At 52.5% G+C, this 17,591-nt stretch overlaps 1 protein-coding gene across 2 annotated transcripts in view; it reads left to right on the top strand.

Annotated features, from left to right (window-relative positions):
- The first annotated feature begins 5,478 nt into the window (after positions 1-5,478).
- The window catches only part of Nkain4 (sodium/potassium transporting ATPase interacting 4), a 22,262-nt gene continuing 10,149 nt past the window's right edge, over positions 5,479-17,591 (top strand). Inside the window, exons 1-4 of one of the 2 annotated variants that reach the window (XM_008843256.1) lie at positions 5,479-5,540; positions 5,752-5,834; positions 15,473-15,610; positions 16,648-16,728. In XM_008843256.1, coding sequence (XP_008841478.1) covers positions 5,781-5,834; positions 15,473-15,610; positions 16,648-16,728 — 273 coding nt within the window. In that variant the 5' untranslated portion in view covers positions 5,479-5,540; positions 5,752-5,780. Of the gene's footprint in view, positions 5,541-5,584; positions 5,835-15,472; positions 15,611-16,647; positions 16,729-17,591 lie in introns of those variants that run through there. The other variant, XM_008843257.3, reaches the window with a different exon arrangement.

Here is a 17,591-nt window from a genome sequence, read left to right as displayed (position 1 = left end):
CCAGAAGAAGGCATCAGATTCCCTGTAACAGGAGTTAAGGCAGTTGTGAGCTGCCATGTAGATGCTGGGACCCAAACCTGGGTCCTCTGCAAGAGCAGCGAATTCTCTTAACTACTGAGCCATCTCTCCAGACCCTACAGTGAAGGTGTTTTTAACTCTGTACCACTGGGGCCAGCAAGGCTAACAACCTTCCTGGAGTAAACCCTGATGATAAACTAGTGGGACTTTGTTGGTCTTTTATATTCTTGAAAGGTTTCTTAGACTGGACTGTCCCCCTCCAGAGCCAGCCATAGGAAGACATGTGTAGATCCAGCTAACAGCAACAGACTGCACTCAGACACAGACACCTCACTGTTCTGCATGTACACAAGACTACCACTGTGAGAGCCCAGGGAAACCACCAAGGGACCCTGAGTCTCCTTATCCCAGGGTCTGCTGCATGGGAAGAGAAATGGCTGAGATGTGGTGGCTGTACTTTGGCCTGTCCAGAAGCTGGGAGAAAAACAGAGTGTCAGATCCCTGGCGGTCAGGAGGACCAGGAAGACAAGTTGATGGGAATATGGGAGCCATGACTTCAGATTTGACCATGTCCAGACCTAGGCATCCAATTCCAAATCCATGATGCCTAGGGCTGGCTCACAGAGGACAGACAAGGCTTTAGAGAGATCTGTGAAGGGGGGAAGAGGTCCCATAGGATAAGACCCTGGAAGAGACACTGAGGAGTCTATGGAATTAGTGGATAGAGGAGTTGGTGCCCATAGAGAGGTTGAGAAGGGAGTCAGAAGGGCCAGAGGGGAATTGGGATAGTCAATATCAGACTCACTCCAACCCTAAGACCAGTAGGGCTAGTGGGAAGAGATCAGGCTGTTAAGAGGACCACACTATAGTAATGCTGGTCAGCTGAAGGCTTGTAAGCTGGCAGGCCCAGAAAGGCAGGTGAGATCCATCACTGAGGAAGTTGTGAGTTATACACCTCACTCCTGAGTACGTGCTAAAGTGACCATGGCACCTCATAGCCACTGTCTGTCCTAGGACCCTCCCAGGGTCCTAGGCTGTTCCCTCTAGCACCAAAGCACAGCCCAGGTCCAGTTCTGAAGTTGCAGAGACACGGAGTCAGATCCTACCTCCGTATTTGCAGGTTCCAAGAAAGTCACTTAGGTCCAAGCCTCAGTTTCCTCACCTGTAAATGGACGAAGAGACAATGCCAACCCACAAAGGCGCTTATGAAATTAAAGGAGGTAGCAGGATGGCAGTGCCTGGGGAGCTACTACTGTGACTGCTGGTGGGGTTGGGGCTTCCCAGAGTGGGACACCCTTGCACAGAGAGACAAAACAGAGAGCCTTGGAAGGGCACCCTGAACTTTGTCCAGCAAAATTCAGGCATAACCATCATTGAGAAAAGCCTACCACTGGATATGCCTGTGCCTTAGAAGCTGAGGATGCTGGCTTGGGGAGGGCATCATTTCTGCATCCTCTTGGGTGTTCTCTACTATGGTTTAACATGGAGGTCCCATCCCAGAACTCATGCTGAACCTGAATCCTCAGTACAAGAGTTGGCTGACTTGAGGAATGGGGTAGCATTCCTGCAAAAAGGCCCCAGGCCAAAGGGACACTCTTTTGTCCTACTGTCTCCCACCAGGCAAGATTCAACAAAAGACCATCACAGAAGCAGTGTGGCTACTTCAGACACTATGTTGGAGCCTTGATCTTGGACTTCCAGCTCCCAAAACTATGAGTTGTAAATTTCTTGTTCTTTATAAACTATTCTAGGCTCAGGTATTTTGTATTAGTGACAGTCTCAAACACTGGTTTCATGTTGACATTTCGGAATCATGTTGTGGCCTCCATCATGAGAAACATTAAAAAACCATCAGGAAGAACAGTAAGGACAGAGGGAGAGGGAAGAAACTTGCACAGAGGGAGGGGTAGAGGAGAGAGCAGAGGGACTGGATGGTTGGCTTTTGATCTCTGAGTTTTCTGGTTTGTTTATGCAGACAGTACTTGAATGGTTGTGAGAAAATACGTCAGCCCCGCCTGCTTCTGCTTTGCTGTTCTCTTTAATTTATGTGTTGCTGAGATTAAAGATGAGTTTTCAAGCCACCCTGTCGGACCCCTGCTTTGGGTCCCTATAGAGAGTCTCAGGAACCTAGTGATGGCCACAGGGAGGGGTGTCTTCCTTCATGCTGATAGACACAGGGCATGGGCCTTTCTGCTGCAGGGAGTCCTAGCCTCCTGGAAAGCTGTTGTGTAACTTTCAAAGGATACATGACAAGCATCTACTAACCCAAGATAAAGCACCGACTACAGATCAAAGAAATGATGCCATTCAAGTCTAGTTATTGAGATTACTTACAGGAGACTAAGTGAGGGGCTGCTTACAGGACCATAGTGATTCAAATGCAGCTGTATCACTGAGAAGCCCAGTTCAACATGGATGGCAAGCCCTGAATGCTGCATCCCTGGAGTTCCCTGCACAAGTTCCAGGTAGTTCCTCACCCCAACAACTGTTACTGATTATATAACCATGGGGAGGGCTTTATGAATTTTGTGAACTTCCTGAGCTTCCTAAATCTGGCAAGTTGCATGAGTTTCCCTTCCCTGCTCTAGGAGAGACCATTTCAATTCAGACGAAATGGATCCCAGGATTGAGGTCTCCTCTGTAGCTGATCCTGCTGACACCCTAGTGAGATACCAGAAGTAGATGTCCCCATCCTTGTCCTGGTCTGGTGTCTATGTTTGTTCATGGCATTGCCATTATTGGCTGACAGTGGCTCCATTCTACACAATGGTCTCAGTACGTAAGTGCTCTATCTGCCTTGAGACCCAGGGAGGCCTAAGCCTGCTGCTCATCACTCAGCAGTGCAAATCTATGAGAGCAAATGTGTGCTACAAGATTCAGCCTAACAGGACTTAGTTCTTCCACCCCCCCCTTCTCTTCCTCCTCTTCTCAGCTGTTCAGTCTCTTTCAACCACCTTCCTTACCTGAAATGAGGATCAAATACCTGCTGCAGGCATACAGCCCTCTGCTGGTCCCTGCATTGCCAGTCTACGTTACCCCAGTGTTAGCCTTTGCTCATTGTTACCATCCATAGGAAAGTAGTTACGATGCAGTAAGACATGCTATCCCCCGAAGATGAGCTTGACATAGACAGTGGAGGGGACTCTGGAGAATGTGCCTGAGCTGGGCTGAGAAGTCATGCTGTGAGGTGGATGGATTCCTGGTGTCTAAGCTTCATCTGTTCTTTCTGTGTATCCAGACCATCTGAGCTTCAGGTCAGGAAGTTGGGGTAACCCAGAAACATGCTATGGTAGGCTCATGCTCTGGGTGTAGAAAGGCAAGTTCCCATAGGTAGACCAAATGGCTGAGAGAGGCCCTGGGGCCCTGGGGCCCTGGCTTCCCCTGGGCCACAGAGTGCCCCAAGAAGAGCCCTCTGCTCACATCTGCTCAAGGGGGAGAACCCCCCTTGTCCCAGAGAGTGAACCCTGGAAAGCGTCAGAGAGGCTGTAACCCGGACCCAGACACTAGAAACAGAATGTCTGCTATCCACCAAGAGAACTGGGAAGGACACAGATTGGGCACCCACCTGGTTGGAGGTATGGAGGGTGCAGGGTTGAACCACAGCGCACTCAGATGGGATCGTGCTATACTTAGCTCACTGCTGTACCCTGATGCTTGGCACAAGCTGGGTACCATGGCAGTTGGAGACAGACATCAGGCTGTAGAAAGCATGCGTGCCTGTCTGAACACTGTGTAGTGGAGGCCATGGCCTGCACAGACAGTCACAGTGAAACTGCACTCAACCTCCCTGTCAAGTGGTGGTCTGTGCCATTTAGCAATGAGCAAGGCATTTCCCTTTAGATGGCACCAAACCTGCATTGGAGGGGACTGAGGGGACATTTGTCCACATTGGAAACATATATATGCCTGTCATGACTGGAGAAGAAATACCACTGATATATCATATGTCACTAACACTTTGTCCTACTAGGAGGGCGCCACCTCAGGGAATAATCTGGCCCCTCATGTCAAACACTCTCTGGCACATAACACACACCATTACTCTTTACACTAAGTAACTTTCCATGAACACCTGCCCAGGAACACCTACCATCTTCGCAGCAGGCTGTGAAGATCAGAACTTCCAATCATCATATGTGGCCCTATCTCTGCCCCTGGCCTGGAGTCACTCCATTCATGGAGCATCTGCTGAGTCTCCGTCCCTTGGGGAACTTCAGAGGCCTCTTCCTGGACCACAGCCCAGCCCTACCAAGGCTGGCCTTTGTAGGCAGGGGGTGATTGGGTGCCCCACCCCCTCGCTCGTTACTACCCATCAGGTCATCAGGAAAAAGTCTGAAATCTGTTGTCTGTCGACATCTGTGGTCTGTGTCCCCCAACTCCACCTTTCCTGTTGTTGAGTCTGAGGCTTGTAACCCAATGAGCTTGGATTAATGCTCTCAGGAGGCTTTCACCCCAAGGCTGAAGACCTTGACTTGCTCTTCTGTTTAATGGGCTGACAACACTCAATCCTACCAGCCTTGTGTGCACCAAAATGAGGTGGGAGAAATTTGGTGATTTAAAAATGGTATGAGTTAAGGTAACCATGGGAAGTCACTCCGGATCATTTGTCTCCAAGGGGCCAGTGGTGAGGGAAGCACTCTCTACAGGATGGTTGGCACATGTAAGAGGGATAACCACCGATTCTCTGAGCAGCCCCATGAGACTGGATGAAGCAAAGACTTGGCCCTCCAGCCCTGGGATGCCCAGGCTCTGTTTCCTCAGAAGCATGTAGCCAAGCCACCTGGTGTGGAACCCCTTCTCCTCCCACCCCTCCTCATCTTTCCACAGTGAACTACTCCTCTGGCGCCTGACCAAAGCCTCCTGCTTCCAGCACAAGATTTCTGCCCCAGAGACTGCAGTGGGGCCCAATGCCTCCCTCTCACCTGCAGTCCTCTCCAGGCTGGGCTTGAGGTCCAGGTTCTCACCCAAACCTGGCTTAGTCTCATGTTCAGGCCTCTGTGCAGCAGGGTTCTCTATGTACTGTTGTGGACAGAACACCTTGTCACAGTGCCTGGTGCTTACTAGAGGAGACCTGCACCCAGACCTTCCAGCTAAGTGAGGAAGCCCACCCTTCTTCCTGCTCCAGAGTCCTCGTTCTCAGAGTGGAAATGGGATCTCTAGACAGAGGTCAGGACCTCTCCAGACTGTCTTGAAGACTCACAGCGAAGACACCTCGTATATGGGGTGCACCTGGACTCCCACAGGAAAGGAATTTGATGGCAACAGGGCGGAGATGTGTGCCCCACCGGAGGTCAGGGTGCAGGCACCGGAGCTGGGACCGAGGTTATCCTGGGGGCGGTCGAATCGGTAGAATCCGTCACGTGGCCCTGTGTCTCCTTGCTCCTGTGCTGCCAGAAAGCCATGCATTGCCCCTTTAAGAAGGGGTCCCGCGCCCCGTCTCCGACAGCGCGAAGCCCTTAAGGGCGACAAGGACCGACGCGGCGCAGCTGTTACCCGGAGGAGGAGGGACAGGGCTGGGCGGGGTCTGCAGAACGGGCTGGGCGGGGGCGGTAACTAAAAGGAGGGGGCGGACAGGGCTAGGGTCTGCCTGGAGGCGGGGCGGGGTCTCCGAAACCAGCCAGGCGAAGGGCGGGATCTTAGAGGTAGAGGTGGGGCGGCGTCCACAGCACCGGCTGAGCCGGGGGCGGTGGGCAGAGGCTCTGGCACCCAGCTGACTCTGGCCCACTCCGGCAGCGGAGACGCTCGCGGACGGCACGGGTACTATGGGCTCCTGCACCGGCCGCTGCACGCTCCTTGCGCTCTGCACTCTGCAGCTGGTGAGTCTGGGTGTTCTGCGTGGTTCCCCGGATCCGCACCAGCCTGGGAGGCCCCCGGGATGACGGCTCGACCCGGCTGCAATGCTCCGCTGCCGGACTTGCGAGGGGAGCCGGCACTGTGTCCGACCCGGCTGCGCCCAGCTGTTTACGCGGGGGCACGGCGTCCCGGCCGGCGCGGACAGGTGCGGACGACCTTTTGGGAGCCTCTCGGAACAAAAGCCTTCGGGTGGGGCGCCCTTGGGGGACGCGCTCAACAAGTCGGGTGTACGTGGTCGCGGGGATGCTGCTGCGTCCTGTGCCCGCGCGCTCTGAAGACTCGTGTGTGCACGTGTTACCGAGGCGGCACCGGGGACGGAGCCAGCAGCCGGTTCAGTGTCTGAGTGTGGACACTAGAGTCGCGTGTGTTGGAGAGTGGAAACGCCTGGCTCGCCCCGCGTGTGCACAGTGCCTATTCTCCCCATTCTCCCTCGCTTGGAGAGCGCGGGGGGCTCTCCCGGTGCCTTAAGGATGAGCCATCAGCCCCCCGGATGCCGTCTTGTCAGAGAACTCGAGCGACCCCGGGCAACTTTCCAGCCCTCCTAGAGTCTGGAGCTCCTGGGATGCCTGGAATGTGGGCTCTGGGGCTGCTAGAAGAAGGGGCTAAACAAAGGTCGCTAGGGAAGCTCCTTTGCGTACATGCTAATGAGTCCTGGGGCTTTGGCCTTAAAAAGGAAATGTTGCTTTGTTGTTGCTAGGCTGGGTGTGGGCCTGGGCCCAGCTGGACCTGATGCCTCTTCTGCCTGCTGAAGCTGGAGGTCCCTGAGGAAGAGGTTGTTTCTAAAAAGCTTTAAGGCATTTTGGCCTCCTGTCCTCCTAGTAGGGCAGGTCTTGTGTTGCACCTCCAAGGGGCTGCCAGTCAGGGTGTGGGGCTGTAGGGAGGTGAGTGGTCTGCAGGGCTCTGCTGGACAGGTCAGTCTAGGGAGAACTGCCTGCAGCCTTAGAGCAGTCCTGAAGTGCTCTCAGGAGGCTCCTGGGAAGGCAGGGACAATCCTGCAGGATGATCAGGTGAAAGACAGGGATGAACTGGCTGACTCAATTTAGAGGTCTGACCAGTGTGGCAATCAGAAAGCACAGTCACTTTGGGGGACAGTAAGTTTGGTTTCCTTGCACTGGATCTGGTGTGACAGTGTTCTCTGGCAACATGTGGCTGAGAGAAGCAGGTGCTCCTGTCACCCCCAGTTCAGGGATGAGGTCCTGAGGTGCAAGGGGATAAGATCAGATCCTTTTACCTGTTTGACCTCTCCTGTATACAGGTGCAGGTCTGGGGCAAACCATTGGAAATTTGGTTTCAAATGAGAGGAGAGGATCAAGATGTGGTGGCACACACCTGTAAAGTCAGCACTCAAGAGGCAGAGGCAGGCAGGTCTTTGTGAGTTTGTGGCTGGAGTGGTCTACATAACAAGTTTCAGGCCAGCCAAGGCTGCATAGTGAGACACTATCTCAAATTTAAAGAAAGAGAGAGGGGAGAAGGGGAGAGGAGAGAGGATCATCTTGGTTCTAGGGACTCAAGGCTTCCCTGGGATGAGAGCCCCTCAAAGGGCCCCTCAAAGACTCAGTCTCAGCCAAGGCAAACTCCAGGGACTTTGCAGAGCTACACTGCATCCTGTACCCTCGGCATGTCTAGCAAGGCCGCAGCTGAAATGCCCCCAGGGAGCTGTCAAGGGCCTTTTGTCCTGCCAGGCTGGCAGTTGGGGGCTGTCTGACCTCCTCTGCTGCTGAGAGGAACAGGCCTAATGCCACCCATTGCCCTGGTCTCTAGTATGGGTGGGGGGCAGAGGAAACTGGGAAAAGGGTGGGGGTCCTGAAGCTTGTTTGCTTTTCTTTCTTTCTTTTCTTTCTTTTTTTTTTTTTTTTTGACAAGCGTGAGAGTTTTCTAGTTACCAAGTTACAGGACAAAGGACCCAAGCAACTCTCCCCAAAGAACAGCATGAACTTTGTCGGCTCTGAGCCAGCACTATGCTGAGACTGTTCCCAGACCTCACTGTGCTGGGATGACAAGCTGGGGGAGCTGGGGAGCTGGGGCCCACGAAGGGGTCTGGGACTGGATCCTACAGGTCCACCAGCTCTAAATTGCCCATCTCTATATAGTGGGAGATTCATCTCCTTGAATGTGGCCACAGAGCCTCTGGATGCCTTGGCACATAAATGAGAGGACCCAGCATAGCCACTTCTCTAACCTCTGTAGGGTTTCCGTTTCTGACACCACCAGGGGGTTGCTTCTCAGACTGAGGTCCTAGAGCAGACATGTACAGCTGATCCAGCCCCCCAGCCAGGGCCTCACAAGACAGTGTCTTGGGTTTTGGAGTAGGTCAAGTGGTCCATGTTCACCTACCCTCTCTTTTCCTCCCTGAGTGGGGTGAAGGCCAGTAAGAATTAGTAATGCATGGAGAGACTAGCCTCTAAACTCAGGTGTTTTTTTTTTTTTGTTTGTTTGTTTGTTTTTTTGGCCCAAAATTTGTGGTTCTATTGCAGGCCTCCTTCATTGGGGGCCTATTGGGATGGGGACAGCTGGGCTCTGATGCTTGAGATCCATTCTGGGCCAGGCATTGTGATGGTATCTGTAGAAAGACTGTGCCTTTTTCAGTCAATGCCTCTAACAGTTTGATATGAAGCAAGTCAACACTGTGTGACTCCTCAGGGCAGGTGCATTTTGGAGGTGGGGGAATACCACCACTACCTGTCTGGGCCCAGAGTAAGACATGCTGGCTGCCTTTGGACATGCAGGGGCAGAGACCCCAAGTCCTGTTTAAAGGAAGGGCGTTCTTGTTCCACAAGATGAGAGAATGAACCAGGACCTGTGTTAGTGGATACAGGGAGGAGGAATAGAGGTCAATGAGCAGGGCCTTGATCACCTGAGTGAGGGAGGGGCTTGATGGAACATGCCTCTCCTCATCAGGTTGGGTAGCAGGCCTCCCCATGCATAGCCGAAAGCAGGCTGGGGATGGGATCCATAAGCAGTTCCCATCCTGAACACACAACCAGGCCTCTGCCACCATCTGTCCTGTGAGGTTGGGGTGGACAGCTGAGCTGTGGTGCCTTGCTAAGGCGGGGGGGGGGGGGGGGCAGAATCCTTACTGTCAGCAGGTCTGTAGGAGCCTGTCCCTTCTGATACAGCAGGAGCAGTAGGAAGAAGTGCCCAGCCAGGGCCTTTCTTGGAAGACATTATGAATGACAGTCTGGAAGGCCCTAAGTGCTCTTCCCAACAGGTGTGTGTACAGTAGCACTAAGACTTCAACAGTGACCTAGGGATGCAGCTCAGTGGACAAGTGTTTGCCTAGCATGTGTGAGACCCTAGGTTTGATTTCAGCATTGGAAACACACACACACTCACGCATGCACACACTTATGGCTTGGATGGGTTGGAAATGTCCCATTCCTTCTGTTTTTTGTTTCCACTGATACTTAGAGGCGGTCAAAAATGGCTTGCTTCAGAGCTGTGTTACTGCTCTGTTTGTTGCCTTCTGTGGCCCTTCTAAGAAGCTAGGGGTTGGAGAGGGCTGGCAGGATAAGGACCCGCAGTACCAGGGTGCCCCATGGTGGCCTCTTCATCACTCTAACACAACACTGAACTGAAGCTTAGAATCTGGACATTGCTTGGGACACAGATCCAGACTCCAACAGCTCTGAGGGACTCTAACAGAGGAAGCGGAGAGAGGCAGTCTTTTCCAAGGTGGGCAGGAGTCAGACCACCGGAAGTCCTCAATAGGATCGCTGGAGCTGTTGTTTCCCTGGGGTCACAGCTGCTCTGTGGTCCCCCTTGTGGTGCAAGGTACTGCCTAAGCAGTGGGCAGACAGCATGTGGGAGGGGTGGCATGGTGGCCTGTACAAATGTTGTGTTGGTGGGCGTCCGTCATTCCTCAAGTTCTTGGTGACCTCGATTCTCTGTGCTTCACTCATACTCTGTATCAAGAACACTGGGGGAGACGGGAAGAGGTGCAGCGAGAGGGGGTTGTCAGTGACCCAGATAGCCAAGGACAGACAGGATGATATAGATACCTTCTCAGATCAGCAGGAAAGAAGAGGCCCTGCCTCACAGGCAGACCCTGGTCAGGAGACCTGGAGAGACAGGAGGCATTGGTCAGGGCCATTCAATAGGACACTGGGCTGGGGCAGCTTATGAGGGTCCCAGAGAGTGAGTGCTGAGCATAGATAACAGAGGGAGAAGTTGAAGGGTCTAGCCTGGCTGATACCTCAGGTAGATGGTGCTGGGGTTGTTGGACATGGGGGCTGCAGAGGAATGGGGTGCTGACTGGCCCCCCAGCCATGGGCTGAGGCCTTAGCTCAACCTGACCTTTGAGAACTTATCTTGCAAGGGCTCTGGGTGAAGGCCAGGCAGGGCTAAGACCCTGCCTTGGAGGCTTGGGCTACTCCCTGGGAAGGGCCTCCAGCACCCATTCCCCTTCTGTGGACAGGAAAGTGGCGTGCTGGGTGAGAGCCCCTTCCCCCACTTCAGACCATGGTTGGCAGTTCTGGTGTTGCTGAGTACCCTACCCCCTCCCCTGGATCAAGCTTGCTGAGTTCCAGTGACCCCACATTCCAGGCCCAGAGCCACCAGGGTGTGTCTGAGCTGGAGGAGGGGCAGGTCTTGAAGGAATTTGGCAGATCACAAAAAAGAATCTCCCTCAAAAAAAGTTACAAAAACACCCCCATGAGACAGTAAGTCTGGAAATAGCAGGGCAAGAAGTGCTGTCTTGCTGCTGACACAGCCTGTCATTTGGCTTCTCCCTGCCTGCCTCTGCACATAGGCACACATGCATGCATTCCTGCATGTACATGTGGCACACTTTGCCCTATATTTTATACAGATTCGGGAACCACGGTGGCCCAATCTGCCTGCAGCCCAGGCATTCTCTGGTTCCTTCTGAGGACAGAAAATTAATGAACAAATAACACAGACTGGAACCTCAGGATTCAGAGAGCCATTGGGATGGATCCTGAGGGGCTGTTTCTGTATGAGAAGTCCAGACAGCCTGGAGATATGGGGCCTTATATGTCTTACCTGCTGTGTGCAGCCCTGGGCCTGACCCAAAGCAGGAGGTACTACAGTGCAGGCCCTGGCCCAACATCTGCTGGTCCTGCAGGGACATACCTTCTGTGGGAGGAGAGAGGCCTGGGACCCTTTTGGGCAGCCACAGAGATTCTCCCAGATCCAGGCTGAGAACCTAAGAGGCCTGGACCATCTCTAGAAGGGGGCGCAGAGGGCACAGTCCTTGCTCAAGCCTTCTGTGGCTTCCTAGTCTCACCACAGTGGCTTTTACCTCAGCCATCCATTTCAAATAGGGTATTCAGTGAGTATCGGCATTTGTTGACTAACGTCTGAGCTCTAGCACCTTCTAGGGCAGCTAACATGGCTGTCCTGAGGCTGTCTTGCTGGTTTGTGAACCACTGTCTTTTCCATCTCGGGTCTAATCAGACCCACTTGCAGCTCCTGGGATGATCCTGCCTTCCCTGTTCCTGATCCTGCTTTTCTCTGGTGACCATGGGGTATACACTGGCTCTGGTGGTCCAAAGTACAGGGAATACAGGGAGGTACAGGGAGCCAGGGCTTTGTGACCTCCTTAGGTCTTCTTACCTTCCACACAAGTGGAAGCAGTTTATATTTGAAATAGGAGTTTTTAAAGGTAGTGCTCACCCATGCTTAGAAGGGTCAAATAACAGTGGAACCCGGGTGAGTATAACCTTCAAAGCCCTGCCCCTAGTGACCCACTTGCAACCACTAGGTTCCATCTATGAAGAGGTCCACAGCGTCCTAAAATAATGCCACCAGCTAGGGAACAGACATTATAACATGAGGCTGTGGGGGACTTTCAGATTCATCCCTAACACTTTGGTCACTCACTGTCTCTATCTGAGACATATTCCTGAATCATTAAAAAGTCAGAGTTGGGCTTCTTTCATATGTGTTACTCTTGTATTTCAACACTAAGACTCTAATGCCTTACCATGGGGCTGTAGTGAGGAGACAGTTGTTCCTGAGCTGTCCTTATCTTTGTCACCTGAGACGGGCTACAACTTATGCCATGGACACTGTGGTGGCCACAGCATCTGACATGTCTGTGTAGGGGCCATCACCTGTGAGCACCTGCTGTCTACACTGCACAGGCCAAGCACCCAGCTGTGGCCAGCCCACATCCATTGTCAGATAAGGACTAGCCAGTCCTCACCTCATGTGAGTCCTCCAGAAACTCAGAGAGGCACTGGGCCCAGCCAGCTGTGTATTCCCCACCCCTGGCTCTTCTCTACAGGCAGCACCCTAACCAACCTTGGAAGGATTCTTGGCATGTTCCAGTGAGAAGAGTATCTTGGCTTAGGTACTGATTCCCAGTTCCGCAGCGATGAGTAGTACCAAAGCAGGCAAATGATTCCAAATAAAACAATAAGCAAAGGCCTTGCAGAGCCTTCTGTGCATCCCTGCCATGTGAGGAACATCAGCGAATGAAAAGGTGGGAGCCATCGGCCCGGTTGAATGTGTCTGTCCATTGAGGGTTAATGAAGGCTTATCCCCTTCCTCAGCAGATGCAGCCCACCTGGCCCGACTAGGAGATGGAAGTTTGGCCAAGCGGTTCTCTGTCCACTCCATGAAAGGCCAGAAGCTGAGAGAAGGTCCTTGAGAATATATAGACATGAAGTTTGCCATTAGGAACTGCTCCAACCTCCATGTCTGTCGTGGAGGGGTCCATTTATGTATGTGGAGACATCTCCGGGTGGCCAGCAGCCTTTGTGAAGAGCTGGCATTAGGCATATTTAGAAGCGGTGACCTGGCAAAGCAGATGTTTCCTCTACCAACAGTCACGATCATGAGATGTGGTGGACTCTTTACAGCCAATATGTGTGAGCGCTTTGTGACATGAGAAGACAGTGAACAGTAGTAGTACTTTGTGGCAAGAGGTGGGTTGTCAGGCGTGAGTGCTCTGTGACAGGAGTGGGATAGTGGTCATGTATGCTGTGTAACAGGAGGGGGCAGTGGTCACGTATGCCGTGTAACGAGGGGGCAGTGGTCACGTATGCCGTGTAACGAGGGGGCAGTGGTCACGTATGCCGTGTAACGAGGGGGCAGTGGTCACGTATGCCGTGTAACGAGGGGGCAGTGGTCACGTATGCTGTGTAACAGGAGGGGGCAGTGGTCACGTATGCCATGTAACAGGAGGGGGCAGTGGGTATGAGTGCTGTGGGACAGGAGAGGCACAGTGGGTATGAGTGCTGTTACAGGATGGGGCAGTGCTTTGAGTGTTCCGTGACAGTAGGCAGTGCAATAGGTGTGAATTCTATGTGGCAGGAAACAGAACAGCTAGTGTGAACACTCTAATAGGAGGCAGGACCATGGGGTTGAATGCTCTGCAGCGGGAGGCAGGGTCACAAGATATGGACCATCATGTGTGAGCACTCTGTGATAGGAGGAGAGAGCGGGTATGAGCACTTGGTGGCTACTGTGGGGGCCTTCTTGAACTGATTCCTCTGGGTCATCTGGTGTTGGTGGAAGGTCTGCCCCTGCCTCCTCACTTAGCAGCTCCAGCCAGCCATTGCTCAGGGGACTGCATCAGGGGACTACAGACTCCTATAGCACGTGCTTGTAGCAGGCCTTTTTTTGAGACTTCTTTGGACATAGCTACCACTCCTGGACCTTCCATAGCCACCGGGGCAGTACCAGGGCATGCTCAACTGAAGGTGTTTTCTGGGAGCTGTCATCAGACTTTTTGGAGTCCTATCACACAGTTCCCTAGCAGCGAGGAGGAACCTGGGCAAAGTATTCTGGTTGAAGTCAGTGTCTGTGGCCAGTTGAGCCAGTGATCAAGCTGCTCAGCTTGATTCTGACAGTAAGCTAGGTAGGTGACAGAGTCTGCCTCTCCCCCCAGTTGCTGTCTCAGCTTTGCCTTTTCTTGGTCTCAGCCCATACAGCCCTGTTCAAAGGCCTTCCCCACTGTGGGGAGACTTGTTTCTCCCTCTCATACCAGAGATCACTCTGCCTTGGCTTTTGCAGTGCTGACCTAGCACTGGTACTGGTACACAGGGGCAGAGTGACATCCAGTGAATGTGGTCACAGGCTCAGGTCCACAGTACTGCCCTTCAGCACTGCTTCCCTTGCCCAACCTTTCTACTCTTTCCTGATCACACTTAGGTTATCCTGAACACAGGGACTCTAGGAAAGGTGCTGGAACATGGCAGATTTGGTCATATTTTCTCTTCCTTCAATCCATATCCGCCCATAGGATGGAGCCCAGTGAATGGTGGACAGATGGAGGGATGAGTGAGTGGATGAATGGATGGAAAGAGGAAGGGATGAATGGATGAATGGGGGGATGGATAGATGAACAGAGATGATGGTCGAGTGGATGGATGGTGGATGTTGGATGATGGATGGAAAGCTGGGTCGGTGAAGGAGGGAAAAATGGGTGCATGAATGCTTAGAGTCTTGACTCCTTGAGTCAATCTGTTTCCTCTAAATAAAAAAACATGTTCCTTGCCGGGTGTGGCGGTGCACGCTTTTAATCCCAGCACTCGGGAGGCAGAGGCAGGCAGATCTTTGTGAGTTTGAGGCCAGCCTGTTCTACATAGTGAGTTCCAGGAGAGCTGGGGGCTACAGGGAGACCCTGTCTCAAAAACGACCAAAAAAAAAAAAAACCCAAGAAGAAAAATATGTTCCTTGTGTGTCACCCATTCTTTCCTATCCTAGTTTAGTTTCTAGTGATGTAATAAATAAAACACTGACAAAAATTCAACTTGGAGAGGAAAGGGTTTATTTCATCTTTATGTCTTACATCATCAAGGCAGAAACCTGGAGCAGAAACTGAAGCAGAGACCATGGAGGAATTCTTATTACTGGCCTGCTTCCCCTGGCTTCCTCTGTTACCCTCCTTATACAGCCCAGGCCCACCCACCCAGGGATGGCACTGCCCACAATGGACTGGGTCCTTGTACATCAATTAGAAATCAATAAAGTGTTTCACAGACATGATCTGATGGAGGAAATTCCTCAACTGATGTTCCCTTTTCCCTGTGTCTCTAGTTTGTGTCAAGCTGACAAAAACCAACCAGCACACTTTTCATGGGTGCCCCTGCCTGCCTGCTTGGGGATAGTGTCTTTAGAGCTGCAGGGTCTCATGAGTGTCCCCAGAGTAGAAGTACAGCCAGCCTGCCTGAATTAGAGCCACCTTACCCACCACTGTCCCCAGAGCAGACATTGAAAAGTCACTTGTCAGGGGACAGTGGAACCTTGAAGCCTCCGTATCCAGCACTTTGTGCAGGCTCAGGTGCCATCTGCCACCAGAGCAGCTGGACAGCATTTTGAAAACAGTGTTTTCTATTAATTTCTCCCCAACTAGCCCCTGGTTCAAACAGCCTCCTAGATCCAAATGAGAGGTTGAGAACAAAGGGGAGCCCGGCTCAGGGAGGCACACCCCAGTGGTGATATTTGGGCCCGTCAGACTTGGAGATCTTTGTTAGAAGAGCCAATCCATAGGCACACAATGCCCGTGCAGGGTGACGGCCAACGGGGAGTTTGTAGCTTACCTGGTAGAATTCCTGAAACAAAGGGGGCACTTAGGAGAGAGGCAAGAAGTGGGCGTGGCCCCTGGAGGTCCTCACGACCCACCTGCTTCTAGGTCACTGCTCTGGAGCGTCAGGTGTTTGACTTCCTGGGCTACCAGTGGGCGCCCATCCTGGCCAACTTCATCCACATCATCATGGTCATCCTGGGGCTCTTCGGCACCATCCAGTATCGGCCGCGTTACATCGTGGTGGTGAGTCCGCTGTGTTTGGCTGCCCTGTGTGGGGAAGTGACTAGGTTGGGGACCTCCCACAGCAACATCAGGCCCTACTGTCATGGAAGCCATCTGAACTCTCCAGAAATACCAACCCAGACCCCAGGCTTAGACATTTCTTTTGCCTAGACATACAAAATTCAACTTTGAATGATGTGGCTTTTCTCAGGGATGCCTTTAGAAGGAACTGTATACTTAATACCTTCACTAGCTCATCCCTCCATAGCAAGAGATGTGGGTGCTCTTGTATAGTGGGCCACAGTGGTTTGAACCCCAGAACACCTAGCCCCTGCCTCCCTCCCTCACCATTCTGCATCTGATCTGACTTTGGGGTCCTTCAGCCTATTTGTCAGGTGCACATAAGCAGTCAGTGCAACCAGGTATCGGCAGAGTGCCGGCGTCTGTGCTGCGTGCAGCTCTGTGGGCCACAGACTGATGAATGAAGCCGCTGCAGCCTGCCGTAGCAGCCGCAGAATAATGGTGTCAAGAAAACTGCACTCAGCAAACAGGCAGTTGTTTCAGGGCATTCTTTGGGGGTTGTCTGGGGGTACCCTGTAATTGGGATTTCACTTGTTTTTCACTCACCTTGAACAGCCAGGGCACCTCCAGAGCCAGTTCCTTTGAGTTGACTCGCTCCTTTCCAACAGTATCTTGCTGTGTAGCCCAATCTGACTTCGAACTCACCATCTTCCTCTCTTGCCTCTTAAGTGCTGGGATTACAGGCACACACTAACGAGCTTAGCATCGAGTTCGCTTTTCCTAATGCCCTATGTCCTGGGTACTTGGGTGGCGTAGGAGTCCTGTCACCTTGGTGGCAGCTTGAGGAGGGTGCCTCAGGCTGACACCTGTCCAGTGTGGGCTTAGCGAAACCTTTCCAAGCTAAGCATTGGACTTGCCATGGACTCATGGGATTTCTTCTAAGGGGCGGTCAAAAGCAGATATCAAAAGCAGATGTTCCCCCCCCCCCCGAAGCTACTGAATTCAACTTCTGCCCCTATCCTCTTTGATCTCCCTAGTATGCTGTGTGGGCAGCTGTCTGGGTCACCTGGAATGTCTTCATTATCTGTTTCTACCTGGAAGTGGGGGGCCTCTCGAAGGTAAGTAAAGATGGGAAGGGGGCGGTCCATCCATTAGGTCTTGGCTAGATCACCATGTGACACATAAAGCTTAATGTATTGCTTGCCTCCTGATGGTGATGGGAGCTTGGTGTACAGCACTGATCCAGCACCAGAACTATTTTGGCCATGATTGGAGCCTCACTAAAGGTTTGGGAAGACTGGCTTGTGGGTGGTGAGGATTGTCAGTGAAGCATTGTAGGTATTAGTGGGCCAGGGCCTCTAGCTGAGTAGCACACTGGGAGGACCTCCTGGAGAGGTCCTCAGAGCTGAGGCAGTGCCAGGAAGACTGAGTGGACAGATGGCAGACGTGTGTAGGTGAGACCCTGTCAGAGCTAGTGGGACTGGGCACAGGACACTGACACACTACTGCCATGTCCCTCTATAAGGCAGAACCTGCTCAGGTGGCACACTGCAGTCGGCCAGGGCAGAAGACCCCACTTGGCCACTTGGCAGTGGTGTTGGGGCTGAGCAGATCCTGACCGAGTTATATAGGACACCGCATATCACTCAGGATCAGTAAGGGATTTCAGTGCACAGCTATTCTCTGCCCTGGCCAGTGAACATGTGCCCGGTAGGGTTGGGTAGCCTTACCTCGTGGGGCTACAGTTAGGGAGAAATTGACATGAGTCTAAACACACACAGTGGCAGCTTTGGCCAGGGACATGAAGAAGGGTTTTGAGGGATCTGGGCACCATGACAGTGAGTCCTGGGGTCTGCCCCAGTTGGAAGGCCTTCCTGGAAGATCGTTAGGGCTGAGGGTCAGCAGAATCAGACTTTCCCATAGAGGGTTTTTTTTTTTTTTTTTTTTTTTTTTTTTTTTTTTTGAAAGGGGTCTCCCGTGT

This window comes from Nannospalax galili, unplaced genomic scaffold (genome assembly GCF_000622305.1).
Source record: "Nannospalax galili isolate Female #2095 unplaced genomic scaffold, S.galili_v1.0 scaffold160, whole genome shotgun sequence".
NCBI classification, from domain to species: Eukaryota; Metazoa; Chordata; class Mammalia; order Rodentia; family Spalacidae; genus Nannospalax; species Nannospalax galili.
Note: the sequence above shows the minus strand (reverse complement) of the source record. Positions and strands in the feature narration are given on the sequence as shown.